Consider the following 19,190-nt stretch of genomic DNA (forward strand, 5'->3'; position numbering starts at 1 on the left):
CATAGTGTCTCTGAAATAATCCCTCTGTGTCCCAGACTCATGACAAACAGCCACTGTGATTGAAACAATTGTCATAAATATCTTAACCAGATCTGTCTGCTCTTCGAGCCCTTTAACAAGGCCTTTGCCCTTTGTAAAGCTTTGATGTGCGCCTGGCCTTTAATGGTAATGCTATTAGGGCTCTCTTTACCCTTTAACAGATCTTCTCCTAATGTTAATACCAACACAGGTGGATACTCGTGCCCTCTGAGACACACGGAGAGAACGGGGGAGAGACAGAAAAGAGCGAGACACCAGACCCCTTTGACATTTTAACATGTTATATAATCAGTTGGGGATATTCAATAAGTCCAATTAGCCTCGGTTCTTAGCGGAGACCCATTTGTCAAACTACATCCTTTAAATGTCAGGAGTGGGGTTTGACTGGTGGAACAGTGCTCTCTGACCCTGTCACTGCTGCCAGCGCTCTTCTCATTTCTATTACTTTGTCGTTTATTTCTCATGGGAAAACTTTTTTTCTTTCTTTCGTACTTTTACACTTTCTTTTATTATTCCTATGCTTTATTTTCTCTTTCTTCACTCCCTTCTTGTCGTAGCAGATGAATGAGCGCTTATTATCGTAACAACTCCTGAAGCTGATATTTTATTTGTGTAATAAGGGTAAATGTGTGACAAATCGTACGTGCCTCTCCTTGGCAGGTTTGTGATTTGGACAGATGAGTTAGTTGCAGACAGACATCAAATTAAATGTTGAGGGATTTTCTATTTCCCCATGCTGCAGCTCTGTGCAACTTTTAGCAGCTTTTAGCTGATCATTTTCATTTTTTTACCTCTTTCCATGAAATGATTGTGACAATGTGATTTATTCTTGACGATAAAGTGTATATCTCCTCAAAACTTTATTTTTCAATCTCTTAGAAAAAAAAATCACAATGAAAATGAAACCATAATTAACAGAGGGTTGTGTCTGAAAACAAAATTATTCCAACTTTGTGGGGCAACTGTGTATGTCTTACCCATAACAACTTAATGAGCTCGTTGTATCTCAGTTTCTTAGTTTCACTTGGAGTCTCTTTGTCCCCTAGAAGTCAGAAAATGTCCACTGCAGTCTTTTATAAAGATTTGTGAAGCCAGGAGACAGACAGGGTGGAGGTAGCCAATGTCTATTCTAGAGAGTAAGTGAGGTAAGTGTTAGCGTGAGAAAAAGACTGAGGCAGCAAAGTAAGTAAGTAAAGTGAGAGTGAGACAATATGAATAAAAAAAATATCAAATAGAGTACATTTTACAGGTGCAAAGGGAGTGGGAAGGACAGAGGATACAGTGTCTTACAAATATGTGTGTGTGTGTGTGTGTGTGTGTGTGTGTGTGGGTTGATCTTTGTTACTCTGCTGAAACGGCTTTCCCCTTGCCTAATGTGCCGTTGTGACCTTGATGTAAAATGCTTTTCATACAGTAAAAGTAACTTTGTTCACTGAGAGACGAACAGAAGAAGAGAGAGTCGTGAGAGAGGGCGAGCTGCGGTCAGATCAGAGGATGTGATCTTTAGTTTATGTTTTTGAGTGTGTGTGATCTATATTAAGGAGTTAACCAAACTGGAATAAGACAGGTGGGAAGAGAAGAGAGATATCAAGGGCTGAAGAGCAGAGAGGAGGGCGAAATGAAGTTGAAGATTGGGGAAGAAGGAGAATGAGAGGAGGGAGGAAGCTGATTGGAGGCTTTGATGATTCCTTTAAAGTTGCCCAGGTGCTCATTATAGTGGCATCAAACCAGGAAAGTTTATCTCTGATATTTGTAGCTCTGAGCTGTTGTTTTTTTGTTTCTATAACCAGAAAGAAATTCTGGTCATCATTTGACCTTTTATGCTCATTTTCAGGTTCATACTTTTGGGTTTTTTGGGTGTCTTATGTTCACATGCTTTAAAGTTAAAAAAATACTTTTTTCATGCTGCCGATGGTAGTGGGTCTCTGGCGTCTTTGTACCCTTTTATTGTGGATCCCACAGACACAGTCCCAGGAGAGAATTCAATCCAAATTAAATCCATATAAAATGTCTGTATAATTTTGCCAGTAATTTTTCTTCAAATATCTACACCAAATTGTCAATTTTAAAGAAAATAATTCAGTTTTCCTGTGTTGGAGACTCACTTGCCTACAAATTAAAGATCATCCATATTATTTGAATACCAAGTTATGAGTACCAGTAATTCTGCAATATTTTGTGTCTTCATATATCAGCTAAAATTGACTGTTTGAGTGATTCATTTGCAGATTAAAAATGTGATTTTTTTTTTTGGTGAAATAAAAGACAGTTTTGTGTTGCCTTGTGGCAGAAGCACTGATTTTCCATCACAAATAGTGGGGGAAAAATAAAGATCCATGGATAATTCACTGTATTTTGGTTGGCAAAAATCTCCAATAACAGCTTCTAAAAACACACAAAACCATGTTGAAGCAAGAATGTGATCTGAAATTGCGTCGAAATTAACAACATCTGCAACCGAGATGACAGGCTACATGTAGCAGTGTATGTCATGTAAACACTGCAGTCATGTGCCCGGAGCAGATGACCATATAAAGAAATCTGGCAGCATGAGCCAAGGGTAGAAAAAACAGCGTTGGAAGCTCACGGAGATTACTTTTACACCACATTAATTTAAACATATTGCCACATTAAATATGAATATCGGACATTGTAACATTATTATTTATGACAAAAAAAAAATAAGGAAAAGCATTAAAGATTCCTGTTAATGAAACATCCCCCAGCCAGAGAGATGATGGCATCAGTCAAAGAACTGTGTTTTAAAGAGACGGCTGCTTTCCTTTAAGTTTTACTGCAGAAGAAGACAGTCAGTGAAGGTTTGTGTGAAGCAGTTATACTTTAAACTTTGAACAGGCATGTTAAAATTTCATTTCTGCTATAAAATGAGGCATGAAATGGTGTCTCTTGTTGGCCCGCTAAATATAGATATGCTGTGGTGGCTCCAGTGGTGTGAAAGAACCAGCACGGTGCAGAAGAAAGACCCACTAGAATACAGATTAAACTGTTTTTTCTCCAAAGCTCTTATAGGAGAATTTAAGAGGAAGTGAAGTTGAGCAGCTGATTTATCTGGCTGATTGATTTTATTTCAAGTTGTGCAGCAGGAGTGTGTGCTCAGATCTGTCCCAGTAACCATCTTATAATGTGCATTGTGTATGTGTGTGTGTGTGTGTGTGTGTGTGTGTGTGTGTGTGTGTGTGTGTGTGTGTGTGTGTAGCTGTGTGTGCCCGCCAGGTTTTGAGGGCCAACGTTGTGAGATAAACCCAGACGACTGTGAAGACAACGACTGTGAGAACAACTCCACCTGCATCGATGGAGTCAACAACTACACCTGCGTCTGTCCACCCAACTACACAGGTACACACACATGCACACACACATACACACACCACACACACACAACTCTTTCTACACTCCTATATTCCTCAAACCCTCAGTTATTGCCCCCTGAGAGGCTGTGAGGGTCACCAAGTCTCTTCACTGCTGCACACACACATACGAAATCATATTTTCCACTTTGCTGGATGGTAAGTTAGTAATGGACAGCCTCTCCACAGTGACCTGAAACTGCTCCTACGGGAGGTTTAAGAGCAGTCACAGGAGAGAAGAATGACAGAGTGATGGCAAAGAGGGGACTGGTGTACTGGAAGAAAATGGAAAAATAAACATAGCATTGGAAAAAGGGTAAAGAAAGGCCGATAAAGGGCACAAGCAAAGAGAGAGAGAGAGAGAGAGAGGGAGGGAGTTGCTGCAGCAAGTTGAAGCTGAACTGCTGACTGGGAAGTTAAGTTTTTATATCTGTGACAGTGTCCTCTAAAACACACACACACACACACAGCTGGTCCCCTTTGACACTGGATCTCAGTCAATATACACACACACTCACCCGCACACGCACCGTGTCATTATCGTTGTTGGCATAGTGCAGCCTCTCACACTGCCAGCCACCGTACCACATACAGCTGTTGCACACACACACACACACACACACACACACACACACACACACAGCTGGTTCCTTTGGCTCTGGACCTCCACTCAGCCCAGTGAACCAAGGCGTAATCATCAGGTGTCACATTAAGAGGACAGTCCTTCGCTAGTCGCTCAGCTTTCTCCAAACTCAGCAACCAGGACTGTCACCTCAGATTTGCACCAGAAGGGTGGGAAAAGAAAAAATCAAGATTTAAGGTCACAAGACCTTTTAAACAGCTGATATAAAGTTTCTACACCCCGAGGAGTTTCATTCCTAAAGGAGAATGCTGTGGTTTAAAAAATTGGATATGAGAATGAATGTAGTGCATTTCGACTTCTGCAAGTTCCCTGAAGACGGCAATAGATGAAGGTCAGGAGGTCACCGAGACCGTTAAGGGTTCACTCTCTGGAGAAAAACACATTTGTGTTTGAAAATAGATCCAAACTCTTGTGAGGGGGACATTTTTACTTGAAGATGGTGCTACTCAAAAGATCAAGGAGACACTAAACTCATCAAGAATCATCCTGGGACCATGAAGAGGAGTGAAAACCTGACTACTAGCATTTTAGTGACTATTAAAACTAAAGTTCAGTGCCAACTAACTGAACATTAGTCCCTGATGGCTCCGTTATCTTTATTCTAAGATAATATTAGAAGAATAGCACTGTCACAACCACAATGTCATTAAACAATTTGATTTTGGATTTGTTTGAGGCCAATTCATGCAATAACCATGTAGACATTAAGCTAAAATGGAGCTGTGTTACTTATGAAACTTGTAGCCTAATTACAGGATGTTGCTTAAGAAATGCCAAGCTAACTGAAATTCAATGAATATCTGAATTGAATTTACATTGTAACAGTGTTTCTCTGGTTTGTAAAATATCAAAGCCCTGTCTTTTAATTGAACAAAGAGCAGTTGCAATAGCTGCACTCAGTAATTCTGCAATATTTTGTGTATCATATATCAGCTAAAATTGACCGTTTTCCCCCTTAAACTGTGAATATGCTCATTAAATTGTGACAAAATTGTGACACAATTTTTATTGTGTTCTGGCTGGCACTTTAACATCATTCAGTTACTCTCGTAATAGTAATCTGTAGATTAAAAATGTGTAGATTTTTGTGAAATAGAGAGGGGAAAAACTGGTAATCTACAGTATTAAGTTGCCTTTTGCCTAAAGCACTGATCTTACATCACAAATAGTGGAGAAAAATTAAAAAGAAATCCCACCAAACAGTAACCTCATCAATGGTCTTATTTTTGTATACTAATCATATAAAGGTATCACAATTAATTTCACATTGATAAATTAATGTTGGCATATTTAACTTTAGGCTGAGCCCAGCCACCCTACGGAGGAAACTCATTTCAGCCGCTTATATGCGCGATCTTGTTCTTTCGGTCACTACCCAAAGCTCATGACCATAGGTGAGGGTTGGAACGTAGATGGACCGGTAAATTGAGAGCTTTGCCTTCCTGCTCAGCTCCTTCTTCACCACGACGGTCCGGTACAATGCCCGCTTTACTGCCGATGCCGCACCAAACCACCTGTCCATCTCACGCTCCGTTCTACCCTCACTCGTGAACAAGACCCCGAGATACTTGAACTCCTTCGCTTGAGGCAGTACCTCTCCCCACCCAGAGAGGGCAGTCCACCGTTTTCTGGCAGAGAACCATGGCCTCGGACTTGGAGGTGCTGACTCTCATCCCAACCGCTTCGCAGACATCCGGAGGGAGCTCGGAGTAGAGCCGCTGCTCCTTCGCGTCGAAAGGAGTCAGCTGAGGTGGTTTGGGCATCCGGTAAGGATGCCTCCCGGGCGCCTCCCGTTAGAGGTGTTCCGGGCACGTCCAACTGGTAGGAGGCCCCGGGGAAGACCCAGAACACGGTGGAGGGATTATATCTCTCTCCTGGCCTGGGAATGCCTCGTGTCCCCCAGGAGGAGCTGGACATTGTGGCTGGGGAGAGGGACGTCTGGAATGCCCTGCTTAGCCTGCTGCCCCCACGACCCGGCCCCGGATAAGCGGAGGAAAATGGATGGATGGATATTTAACTTTGCGTTGAAAGTATAAAATATCCTCCCCAGGAAGCACTGAGTGGACAATTTAGAATTACTCTCATATCACACAGTTCTTTGTACATTTGCTGCAATTTAAAGGATTTCAGACGTATTTTCAGGCCGATGAAGGAGTGAACTGTGAGTTCAGAACAGCATGCGTCTAAAAGTGACTTGAGGAAGGAGCAGTGGAGGCAGACAGGGTGGGAGTGAGGCGTCAGGATTAGATTAAACCAGGCAGAGAACGATGGAAATGTGCTTGACCTTTCTCAATCCCCTCTTCCTTCATATGACCAATTTCAGCTACTGCTTTTACACACACTGTTAACCCTTCTCACCCTCTGAGCATGTAAGTGTGTGTGTGTGTGGACCACAGCCACTGTTACACAGCCTATTAACCCCCTCTCCATCAGCTCTGAGAAAAGCTGATAATGCTATTCCCTGTGTGTGTGTGTGTGTGTGTGTGTGTGTGTGTGAGTGTGAGTACATGAAGACTTCCCCTGCACATTATCTGAGGCCTTGAACAAGACAGACACATATATAAATTATCTTTTTCCACCCCTTGTTTTTCTTTCTTTTCCGCTGTCATTTGAAGCTGACAGAGAGAACATGTGAAAAGGTTAGACTGGCTCTCTCCTCTCATCTATTTTCATCCTGCTTTTTCCTATGTTTTTTCTGTTACTCTCCTTACTTGTTTTTCACTTCAAACTATCTTTGTGCTCTTATTCTGAAAAATTAAAACTGCTGCAATCTGCAATAAACACACAAAACATGCACCTGTTGTTCTAACTTTACATGCAAAGCTTTTTAATTCTGAAGTAATAAATATTTACGGTCTCCGTTTGTCGCCAGGTGACCTGTGTGACGAGGTGGTTGACCCTTGTCTTGATGGTTTCGACCCCTGTCAGCACGACTCAAAGTGTGTCCACGCTGCCCGCAGCTACAGGTGAGTGACAGCTTCGCAGGAGGTCAGCACTTAAAGGGGTCAGAGGTCACATCACAGAAAGTGACAATAAAGTGACAGGATCAGCAAGGTCAAAAGGTTAAAAGCTGACTTTTTTGCAAAACAAGGAGGATCTGAATGGGATTTGAGCTCTTGATTAGACAAATACACAGAAAAAGACAGACGGAATCGCATGGATCAACACTTGTTTGTTTGCAAGTAAACACGTAGTTTATCTCAGGGTTTATAAAACAAATCTCAGACAAATATATGTCATCCTTGGGCAAATGTTTTCATCTCCTCCTGTGATGCTGGCAGAATTATTATGTATTATTGGCATCTCGTTCTGATTTTTGTCCTCACTACCTCATTTTATGTTTTCATGCAAAAACCATGTATCTCAAACTTTGTTATGTGTTTTAACCTTTAGATTACATGAAATCCTAAATGGGCTATACATGACAGTCAGATCTTTAGCATAGCAGTTAAGGATGAATGAAGAATCAGTAGTAATAGTCCAAGCTTCTCTGTTCTTTGTTGACAACAAATAACAACAAATTGTTGTGGTAGATGGATAGCTCTGCAGTGCTCTCATTCAGCACTTAGCGCTTGTAACTCCTTCCTAACACACAGCGATGTCACAGAAGTTGCCGGTTCCCCCTCAGGTTACACTGTTAGCTGCTTGATGCTGGTTCAGACACCACCACATTGGAAACCTTGTGCAGGCCATAAATATGCTCTGAATTTCATGTACAGCCACTTAGACACATAGCCACATAGATTTTAATAAAACATACTAATAATTATGTTATCTAACTAAAAACTAACGCCACTCTTGTATAGCTTAGACAATTTGCTTAGGTTACATCAGTATTTCTCTTGGGTCATAAAGTACACTTTTACAACAGCCTATGCATGTGCATTCAAGCACAGTAGCCCACTTTAAAATATTTATAATTTGCCTGGTTTTCTGATCCAGTGAAATCTACCTTTTCCTTGCCTTTTTTCCAACTTAAGCAGCTTAAAGAAGAAGAGAAGAGTTTGTATAATGTGCATTTACATGTTCAAAACTGAACTGCTTCAAAAGGATCATGGTCTACCAGTGAGCAAGCAGTTTAATGTCCTAGTTAAGAGTTCCTTTTGCAGGAAATGTTATTTCTAAAAACACTGGCTGCAGAAAAGAACTGAAAACGGTCACACTTTGTACAGTAAAACATCTGTACTCATGAGGTAAAGCCTGGTGCCCACACACACACACAGTAATCACCTACATATTTCCATGTCACTCTAGGTGCGAGTGTTTACCAGGCTATGTGGGCCAACACTGCGAGCAGGACTATAATGACTGCCTGGAGAATAAATGTCAACACGGAGCGGAGTGTGTGGACGCTGTCAATGGCTATACCTGCGTCTGTAAAGAGGGTTTCAGGTGAGAATCATGAAAAACACCTCATGGAAGCAGGAAATGGCTCCAACAGACACAAACACAGTCGCACACTTTAGGGCGCGACTGGGAGGAGATACAGATGGTGCTCCATAATCAGACACTTGACTGTCTGGACCCACTGTGTGTGTGTGTGTGTGTGTGTGTGTGTGTGTGTGTGTGTGTGTGTGTGTGTGTGTGTGCGTGCGTGCGTGCGTGCGTGCGTGCGTGCGTGCGTGCGTGCGTGCGTGCGTGCGTGCGTGCGTGCGTGCGTGCGTGCGTGCGTGCGTGCGTGCGTGCGTGCGTGCGTGCGTGCAGCAGATGCAGCTCCATGTGGTTAATTATAGCAGAGACTGTTGGCATGAGAGAAACAAATTCATCACAAGGGACAGAGAGAAATGGATAGAGAGAAAGAGAGAGGAAGTCAGGTATGCATGAAATAAATAGGTAAAGGAAACAGCAGCAGAAAGAGAGATGCTGTATGGGTAAAAGAGGAAATTCAAAGAAGAGTTTTTAAAGATGAAAAAGATGCAGTGGAAGACAATTCAGACTCTTTTTTTTCCATGTCATGCTGATAAAACATGTCCATTTCCTTCAGGAATATTACCTTTCCAGCTCCACCAATGCAATCTCCGAGTGTAATGCAAATCTGGAGCAAGTACTAAACAAGTTTTATCAGTGGGTACGGACGCAGCAAATCACCTCATTAAAGCTCTATGAATAAGTTATCTTCTGTGTGATCTACTCCTCCCTCAGCGGGTTGTTCTGCGAGAACCCTCCACCAATGATCCTGCTGCAGACCAGCCCCTGCGACCAATCCGACTGCCAGAACGGCGCCCAGTGCCTGGTGGTTGCTGGGGAGCCCGTCTGCCGCTGCATGCCCGGTTTCTACGGCAACAAGTGCGACAAGATGACCACCGTTCACTTCCTGGGTCGGGATGGGTACGTGGAGCTGCCGAGCGCCAAGCTTCGTCCCACGGCACATATTTCATTACAGGTATGTTCAACCATTGCTGAAAGTTTTGGTTCTGTAGAATTCCTGCTCCTGTTTCTGAATAAACCAAAATTATATTGTAACGTGTCCTGCTTTCCTTAATAATAAAAAATCTTGTAAAGTATGTTAACGTTTGAAGTACAAGAGTCAAACTCTGCTGAACTACACGAGAGACATTTATGGGGCTGCTTGAAATAGAGCTGTGAGCTGCTCAAATCAAACCTATAGAGTTGCACGACTTAGTGCCGACGAAGCAAAGCAAACATCTGCTACACCCTCTGTTTCCATGGCATGCTGCGCACTAGTACTTGTGCACACACACATACACACACTCATTCACACAAACCAAGCATACATTTTGGACACCTGAGAGTCATATCCTCATAGAGACATATTTTCCTCCTTTTTTTTGGAAATGAGAGTGTAAGTGAGCGAAAGAGAAACAAGAAAAGGAGGGCAATCTAATTGATATTTACCACCTGTTTGGATGTGTGTGTGTGTGTGTGTGTGTGTGTGTGTGTGTGTGAGAGAGAGAGAGTCTGCGTTCCTGCCAGGAGCTTTCAATGTCAGTGCCAAGGCTGTTAAAACTCCACCAAGAGGCCCTGACTCAGAGGCAAAAGAGAGAAAATAAAAAAAAAGAATGAAAGGGCCACAGCACTTCATAAATCACTGGATGTTTTTTCTCTTTCTCTTTAACACTTTTTCTCTTTTCTGTACGTCTGCATACCAGTTCTCCCTTCACCCACTTCTCTACACTTCCTTCTCTTCTTCATCCCCCTACTCTCGCTCCCTCTCTCTGTCTTTTGTTCTGTATATTTTTCCCTCCTTTTCTCCTCTTGCTTTGCCTCAATCTCCTCTTTTCTCCAGCTGCTTGTTAGCAGGTGTTGACTTGGCTATGCTCCATTGAAGCCAGAGTGTTAAGTGCTTGGCCCCTTGGCCCCATTTCCACTCACTAGTTAGTTAGCGCTTAGCGGCGCATGCGAGCAAGTGTGACATGTCAAGTGTGGGAGGGAGGCGCGATTGACCTCGTTTAGGGACGTGTGTGGCGCTAATTTACATTTACTCCTCATTTGATTGCAGCTTTTTCAGTGGTCTGATACTGTGACATACCACTTTGAATTAAAAGTGTAATGTTTATTTCCTCTTTATTCAGATTTATAATCTGTACTGCCCTACAAAGTCTAACTGCAGTAACTACATTTTTGGTTGAAATTGAGTTTTAACTAAAAATGAACTCCTTGATGTCTGTTTTATCTTGTGACACAGTTTTAGGCTTCAATTTTGCTTTATTGCATTCATTCATTCATTCATTCATTATCCTTAACCGCTTATCCGCACTTGGGTCACGGGGAGCTGGAGCCGATCCCAGCTGACATTGGGCGAGAGGCAGGGTACACCCTGGACAGATTGCCAGACACACAGAGACAAAGAATCACGCACGGGCAATTAAGAGTCACCAATTAAACCTAAGTGCATGTTTTTCGACTGTGGGAGGAAGCCGGAGCACTCGGAGAGAACCCACGCCAACACGGGGAAAACAAGCAAACTCCACAGTCGAACTGGCGACCCTCCCGCTGTGAGGCAAGAAACCAGTACGCCAACATGCAGCCCTGCTTTATTTCAGATAAATGATAATGTAAATATTGCAGTAACTACAAAATCCAACTCAAAACTTCACTTCGACTGTGGTAAAAAAAAAAGTGAGATAAAATTATATTAAAACTAACATATAGCTTTACTTTATAACATTAAGTCTAAAATAAAAAATGTTTGTTCGCTGAAAAAATATAGAAGCTGAAAGAAGACAACAACATTGTAGTTACTGCATTTCTATTAGAACCTTTTACAACAATGCAAAACCAGAGTGCACTAACTACATTTTTGGGGAGAAAGGTCAAATAAATCGTCATGATTTTTTAGCATAAATATTACATCATCAATACATGTAGAAATAAGTGTCATATCACTTACCTACCTATAACCAATTTGACTGGTCAGTTAAAATGGCCAGTTTTACCCTTTGCATAGTTACTGCAGTTAGGCTTTGTAGGGCAGTATAGCTCAGTGACATGTAGGTGATTTGACTGGTGCGAGAAGCTGTGTCGATTTTACAATGCTGACACAGCCAACACTAAAGAGAAACACAGCAGTAGCCAAAACATGTCTCATGTTTTCAGGCTTTTAAAAGCAGGCTAATAAAGTACCAAACTTTAACAAACAGCAGCAAACAACGTTTAATTAGTGTTTAAACTCAACATTTAAGATGAGATTTGCTGATGTTCCTATTAGCTAAAGTATTTGAATGAAATCATATGAGGACAAAACATAAAAGCTACATAAAAAAATGTCCCCCTTAAAGAAAATAATATCATCTTAAATGTACCACATATTTAGAATGTTTTCACTACTTTACCTTGCTGACAGACAGCCCTGTTTAACTTTATGTGGGGTAAATGGAAGCCGTTCTGTGCTTTCATCAAAACCACCAGACTCCTTTGACAAAAACACTAATTTTACCTTGCAGGACACGGGAGTTGTAGGTCAACCCACAGCTTCAATTGTTTCATCTGTTTGTGTTATTGTGTGACTTTGGTGTTTTAAAGGGTCAGTTCAGATTCACAGAAGTCCCAAAATAACACAACCAAACTAAATGATCAAGGCAGCAATAGACCAGCAACTCCTATATTCTCTGAGGTAAAATTACAGTTTTGTCAAAGGAGTCTGGTGGCTTTGAAGACAGCACAGATTGGTTTAATTTCTCCTACCTAAACTTAAACAGGGCTGTATGACAGCAAGGTCAAGCAGTGAATCCATTTTGAAACAGCAGGACATTGCTTTGCTTCCATGCCAGAACTCCTGCCAGTTATTTCAGCAAGATATATAGAACATCTTAAGATATTTGTGTCTTTATTCCTTTTCCGACCTCTCTGCCTCTCCAGGTGGCTACAGATAAAGACAACGGTATTTTACTGTATAAAGAGGACCACGACCCCCTGGCACTGGAGCTGTACCAGGGACACATACGGCTAATCTACGACATCGCCAACTACCCACCCACCACTGTGTATAGGTAGGACACACACACACACACACACACACACATACACACACACACACACACACACACACAGTATGAAATGAATCAGTATATAATGCTGAAGGTCAAATTCAAACACAGTTTAAGTATTTAAAGCTAAAAACCCCACACATTCACTCCTTTTTTACTCACTCAAACATGGTCTTTCATTGTTCAAGTGCATATTATGTTATATTATGCGCTTTATGTCATGTTATGGGTTCAAGGTAGGTGCAGCACACTTAAGAAATCAAAAAGCACATACACATACATAGAAAAGAAAAGCAGAAAATACTGAAGAATTCAAATCCTGCTCAAGTTCAATATGGGTAAAAAACACATTCATTCACTCACATGTTTTTTACCACTTATTTGTATCCATTGAATGAAGCTCGTGTGCTGTAACATTTACAGGATCCAAGTTTTACAGAAGTTCAAGGTAGTGCCAGGGTACTGCAAAGTAAACACATACACAAACCAACAGCTTAAGGTTTTATTTTTACACTTTTACAGTACTTTAAGGACTGTTCAGGAGGTGCTGATCTGCCACACAGATTCACTAGTATATTTTTGCACACACACAAAGTAGCAGATCCCTGTACGAGCACTTTTTTCTATAAACAAACATGAACTCAGAAAAATTCCTTTACAATCCTGACTAGACAGTCACGTCCCTGAGTGAAATGTACCAGGTAAAACTTCAAACAGTGGAAACAAAAGCCCTCATTCAGTGCGTTAGTCTGCACAGCCCGCTAAAATATTATATGATTACCTACATTCACAGTTTCATAGAAATGGATATACCATGCTAAGCTATCGAAACAGCAGTGGTAATCCAGGAAAAGAAAATGATAATGTTTTCTGTAGTTACCTGTAAGAGAAAGCATTTAGGGTTTTTAAGCAACTTCTGCAGATATATTACAATGTGTGGAACTACATACAAACAAAAAAGACAAAAATAAACTGACAACATGCAACATAAAATAATTCATTAATTCATTTATAATGCTTAAAGACACCGCCAAACATTTCCTGTCATGTGTTTTTCAGATTTTCATACATATATTCAGCCCGACATTTGTATTTTACAAACTGGGTGTCTGAGGCAAACGCTCACTCTACAACTCACTAGTATGTGAAGCAGCATCTTGTTGTTTTCCAGTCTCTGCAAGTCTTGCAAGCAATCAGTCACCAGGGCCAAACAAACAAACAAAAAAGAGTGATGACTATAGATGATGAAACTTAAAAAAGAAGTTAAAGTAAGATCTGAAAACACCTGCAATTACCGATTATCTCCATAGGTACTTCCAAAGAGAGTGGAACAGATTTTCGAGATTGTAACTTGAAGGTTTTTTTTCAAAAAACAAGAAGGAACGTAGAGTTTTGAGTATCACAAGTTATATTGTCATTAGGCGTTTTCTGAGGCTTATCTATAACGTGCCATGTTCAATGAAGACTTTTTAATGTAATAATTTAAAACAACAACAAAAACGCATCGACAGAACTTTTATCATTGCATATAAGTATCTTTATTCTGGTCTCTGTTCTAACTCATCTCACAAACCAAAGAATTCCCTCTGTTTCAGGTGATACTTGGCTATGCTAAACGAATTAATTAAGTTATAGAAAATAATACACATTTATAATATACCATATACGGTGTGCTGTATGGACATACAGCGTGTTTCTGCCTGTGCAGAAAGAGCCTGATTGTGATGCCTTGTTGACCCTCTCTGTCCTCGCCATTTTAGAAAAGCACACAACACTTAATGAAGGGTGGATTGAAAGAAGTCGAACAGAGAAGGGAAGGTGTGTGACAAAGAGAAGGGAAAGAAAATGACAGAATATAAAGGGAGACAGAAAAGAAGGATTGCCTGACTTTAAGTTGAGAGAGAGAGAGAGAGAGAGAGAGAGAGAGAGAGAGTCCATGTCCATCTTTGTCTGGTGCTGATTGGCTCATATTGATTCTGTCTGCTTCTCCGTCTATACTGTCTGTGGTAGTAAGAAAGAGAAAGAGAGATGTGAGAGGGATATATGATACAAGATTCAATACAATGTACTGTCTCGAGGGATATTCAGTTTGCAACGCAAGAACAGACAACACTGCAAACAATACAAAGCACTTGATGACATGTAACACATTCTACATCAGCAGCGATATCTCATTACCACGTTATTTGGATAAATAACAAGAGCAAAAAAGGACTACTGGCAAGATGGCATGCCACCAGCTCAAGCTTCAGCCTCTGGGCCTGAAAAGTGACGCCAATGTGGAAGTGCCTGAGCCTGCATTCTTTCTTGTGGTCAGCAGGGGGCAACTCCACTAGGTGCAAAAAAAAAATACCCTACTTCTTATTTGATTTATTACCTCAGTAAACATTTCCCTCATGAGTTTATGGTCTCAACTGCTCGTTTCAAGTCTTCCTCAATAGCATGGTGTTCCTTTAGAAACTGTGATCCCATTTAGAGTAAAATAGACGATAAACAAGGGTATGCTTTAGGGATTGGCTACCTTGTGATTGATTGCCTCAACACTGATGTTGAGATTTTGGTTGTTTTTTGTGTCTTCATCGTAGAACTTTGACTCTTTCAAAGTGTTCATAGAGTTCATAGAATCAACCTCGGGTCTATGCGTGTATTGACGAAAAATAGACTTGAATCGTTAATAAACCCTTAAGGTCGCGTTTACACCTCTCTAATCTTAGCGGTCTAGACACAAGGCAAAGAAACAGTTGATTATATTTGGACCTTGCCAACCAAGCTAGCTAGCCAAAATGCCAAACCTGAAGCTTCTACAAACCAATTAGTCTTAGTTTTAGTCTTTGTTTGGTTGAATGTGCAAGGAAAATGAATGTAGTGGAGTAAAGCGCCATATGCATGTATCTACATTACTGTAATACTTTATGTAAAAAAAAAAAAAGAGTTTTATTGCACGAGGCAGGGAGTGGGCATTGCTCTGCCAGTCCAAATAGAGCTGATATTTCCAGAGTTACATGCTGCGGCAGATAATGAAAGGTGTTAAAGGCGGATGGAAAAATAACTTAATTTAGTCAAGCATGGAAAGGAACAAAAAACAAAAACCCTTCCACTTGAAAAAGACCCAACAATACCACTGGTGTAAGACAGAGGCTACCAATCATCCTGACCAAGGTCTCATTTTTTATGGCAATTATGCCAAAGTATGAAAATACATTTTATCGTATTATATAAATATTGAAAATGCTTTTTGCACCACTTTTGAATGATCGCACCAGACAGGGTAATGATGCCAACTGCAAATGAAGAAATGGAGGAGAGACAAAGAGAGAGAGAGAGAGAGAGAGAGAGAGAGAGAGAGAGAGAGAGAGACAGATGCTAGTGTAATTGAATGAATTCAAGGAGAGAGAGAAAGAAGTGAGAAGACGGAGAGAGGAAGGAGGGGAATTGAGGGAGAGAGTTTATTGCTTTCTCATTTACTCACCACTCTTCTTTCTTTGTATTTCAATCAGTGATTTTCTTAGCATGTGACGTCTGGCTTTGTGGTCTTGGCTCTGTTCTGCTCTATTGTCTCTGTGGATAGAGACAAGGTCACAGGAGGAGGGGGAGGTACTGGTAGCCTTACTGCTTCTGATGATAATATGCAGCTGGTTCATAGCAAATTTGACTTTAGGATTAGGACGTTACATCATATTATAAATCCTGCAAGTAGCTCTTGGAGAAGAAAATTAAAGCCACTATTTATTACGTCAAGGGCAAAAACTGTGTCTGCATCAGGCAGTTCAATCGTGAGTCATTTAAATTTTCACATTCTTTTGTATGTGTAGTTTCAGAATCTGTATTAAAAGGCATGTGCCCACAGGAAAATGTGCACATATTTGAAGTTGCTGTTTGACGTATATCTTGTTGAATGCAAGGTGTTGAACTGTTAATGGACGGATACTCGGACACCATGTGGTTTGGGTTAAACTATATTTGGTGTCTGCAGGAACCTGTTCACACATTTATCGAGACCCACATACATTCTACTCTGTCAAAAAGTGCTGCAGGCAGTCAGCCTGTGTCATCTATGCAATCAGCTGGTGTCATGTTAATCAAAGTGTAATTGGGCTTCAGTTGGAAAGGACAATAAGACAGTTTCTCTTAGCCACTGAATACAGGTTTTAGAGGGTTTTTTTCAACCTCTGGGGCTGAAAAATGAGGCCAATGCTAACATCTAGTTCCTTGAATGGCCACTTGAGGCTACCTTCAAAAATCCCCATGGAGCCCCATGTTAAAATACTCAACTTTACAGCAGTGTAAACATGTTTACAGCCTGTTACAAAAGAAAAAAAGTTTTGTTTTATAGCTAAATTCACTCCTTCGTGACAACTGTATGGGTGGTTAATTTACTCACCGGTTTAAATTATGTTAAGTCTTAAAGCTATGATTAATTAATGACATGCCCAAAAAATTTGCGTGTTTCAGCAGCCAACTTTATTTGACCTATCTCAGCTCTGGAGTTAGGAGGAGTCATAAACCTATGGGTAACATCACAGAGACTAGACACATCATCTGGGCAGAATTTTTTTCTTGTATGGTGTCTGACAACTATTGTGTGATTGGTCAGAAGTTTGAATTTGAATTTGACGTGTGCTGCAGTGGGAGGGAAGTATGAAATGTCCTGGCCAGAACTAACTTTTTTCTTGATCTTGCCACCTCGAGAAAAAGAACAAATTTCTCTGTTCTTGTGGAGTATTTATTAGCCTTTAGTCCATGCTTCATCCAGTCCATGGTTTTAGAGCATTGTGCATTAACAGTGATACTGCTGATGCTGTAGTGTAGTTGTTTATGAGATTTGCTCTCTTACTCTACGGCTTCCTTTGCTGTTACATGTAAAGTATTTTTAGAAATAGCATTTTGTCCCACACCTACTACACAACAGTCAGATCTTACAAGTTATATCTACCTGCATGTGTAGATGTTATTTAGCAGCCTGAGAGAGTATCCTGTTTTCATTGACCTCTGATAAACTTTGCATATAAACAGCTTAATTATAATAATAATGCGATGCTGTACTGAACCTTGTAGGTGAATTTAAGCCAGAGCACAAGGTCAGCTGTAGAGCAATGGCCCTGGAGCTGATGGAAACCATGACTGGCTCAAGGAGACTTGCAAAGGTCGCCTGGATAGAAAGAGGGTTTTGTCGGTCATAACAACAACTTGTCACCCATATAGTTTGCTGTACTTTCTTTGCAGTTTGCCCACTTTCCATTTCTGTGGTAATATTCTGTTTCTTCATGTGTTTAATGGTTTGTAATGTAGGCGGGTAGATGAGTAGAAACCACTTGTCCCACATATGACCTTAACCAGAATATGTGCTAGTGTTCACAATGCATTGAACATTGTGAAAGGCAGGAAGAGGACAGGACGAAGGGATGGTTAGAGAGGAAGGAATGAAAGAATGAAACGATGGGGTTAATCTAATTATCTGGCGCAGATGGGGAGGGGCGGAGACTGGTTTGGAAAGGTTGAGTAGGAGAGAGAAGAGGACAGTCAGGGGGACGTATGGAGGCATAGAAAGACAGATTGATCCGTTGAGAGGCAGACATAGATAGAGAGATAGCCAGAAAGACAGATGGATGGACTGATGCTGGGCAGAAGGCAGGAACGAAATAGCAGACAACACGATAAAGCGATAACTGGGTGGAATAGGTTGCCCGCCAGAGGAGAAAAAGGGAGGGGTAAAACAGATGGATAGAAGCAGTCGAAATGAAAAGACCATGAGACACGGTTGAACGGCAGGATGGATGAAGGAGGAGTGAGGGATAACAGAGGGATGGAGTGAAAGAGGGGGAAGAGCAGAGGGGAAAAGTAAACCACAGAGTGAGTCAGGGAATTATCCTTGTCTGCTGTTGTTAACTTGACACGGGCCACGCCTGAGAGGGAGACAGGCAGACAGACAGGGTGCAAGAAAAACTGAGAGAAACAGAAAAAGAAAGACAGATGAAGACAGAGAGGGGGCAAAGACAGTGTTCAGTAGCTGGAACGGAAAAGTTGAATGAGAGATAAAGAAAAAAGCTAAACTGGAAGACATAAATGTAGACAAGGGAGCATAAGAGAAGGAAGACTGAAGCGAGAGAAAGAAATCCATAGGATCAAATCATGTCTGAGCACAATGCTAAGCACTAAGTAAACACTGTCTCTATGTTATGTTTAGCATTAGCAATCTGGAAGGAGACAAGGCCCAGCTCCAGGTCTGGGGCTCATTTTACCACAAGCCTCTATGTATTCCTTTGTATGTGCCATCTTTTGATTGCATGAGTCTGAGCATTGCAAATGGCCTATCTTATCTGCCCTAATTTGGAAATACATTGTAAACTCACTCAAACCGCATGGCCAGGCAGGCACAGCAGAACGTCCAGCCACCACTCAACTGATACTGTCCAGGATGGCGTAACTATTTAACCACCACAATCTGAGCACAGCAATTCTGGCAGATCCCAAACATGGCACTGTCCGTTCAGTTACTGCGGTCGTACAACTGAGGGCCAGGGAGCGGTGCCAGTCCCTGGGATGTTTCTGAGCGATCCCTGGGTAGGTTATCTTATAACCAGAGAGCCAGAAAACCAGTTTTTGACATGGAGCTGAAATATAGCCAGGCCACGACATACTAATGTAATGCTGGTAAAATGCTAAATTAATGAGTCACTTCAGCTTTCACAGTTA

At 41.3% G+C, this 19,190-nt stretch overlaps 1 protein-coding gene across 1 annotated transcript in view; it reads left to right on the plus strand.

Annotated features, from left to right (window-relative positions):
- slit3 (slit homolog 3 (Drosophila)) overlaps positions 1 to 19,190 on the plus strand; it is a 305,681-nt gene that overhangs the window by 273,866 nt on the left and 12,625 nt on the right. Inside the window, exons 29-33 of the mRNA XM_059345733.1 lie at positions 3,257 to 3,396; positions 6,923 to 7,016; positions 8,305 to 8,442; positions 9,193 to 9,433; positions 12,370 to 12,500. Coding sequence (XP_059201716.1) covers positions 3,257 to 3,396; positions 6,923 to 7,016; positions 8,305 to 8,442; positions 9,193 to 9,433; positions 12,370 to 12,500 — 744 coding nt within the window. The remainder of the gene's footprint in view (positions 1 to 3,256; positions 3,397 to 6,922; positions 7,017 to 8,304; positions 8,443 to 9,192; positions 9,434 to 12,369; positions 12,501 to 19,190) is intronic.

The sequence above is a fragment of the Centropristis striata genome, chromosome 12 (genome assembly GCF_030273125.1).
Source record: "Centropristis striata isolate RG_2023a ecotype Rhode Island chromosome 12, C.striata_1.0, whole genome shotgun sequence".
NCBI classification, from domain to species: Eukaryota; Metazoa; Chordata; class Actinopteri; order Perciformes; family Serranidae; genus Centropristis; species Centropristis striata.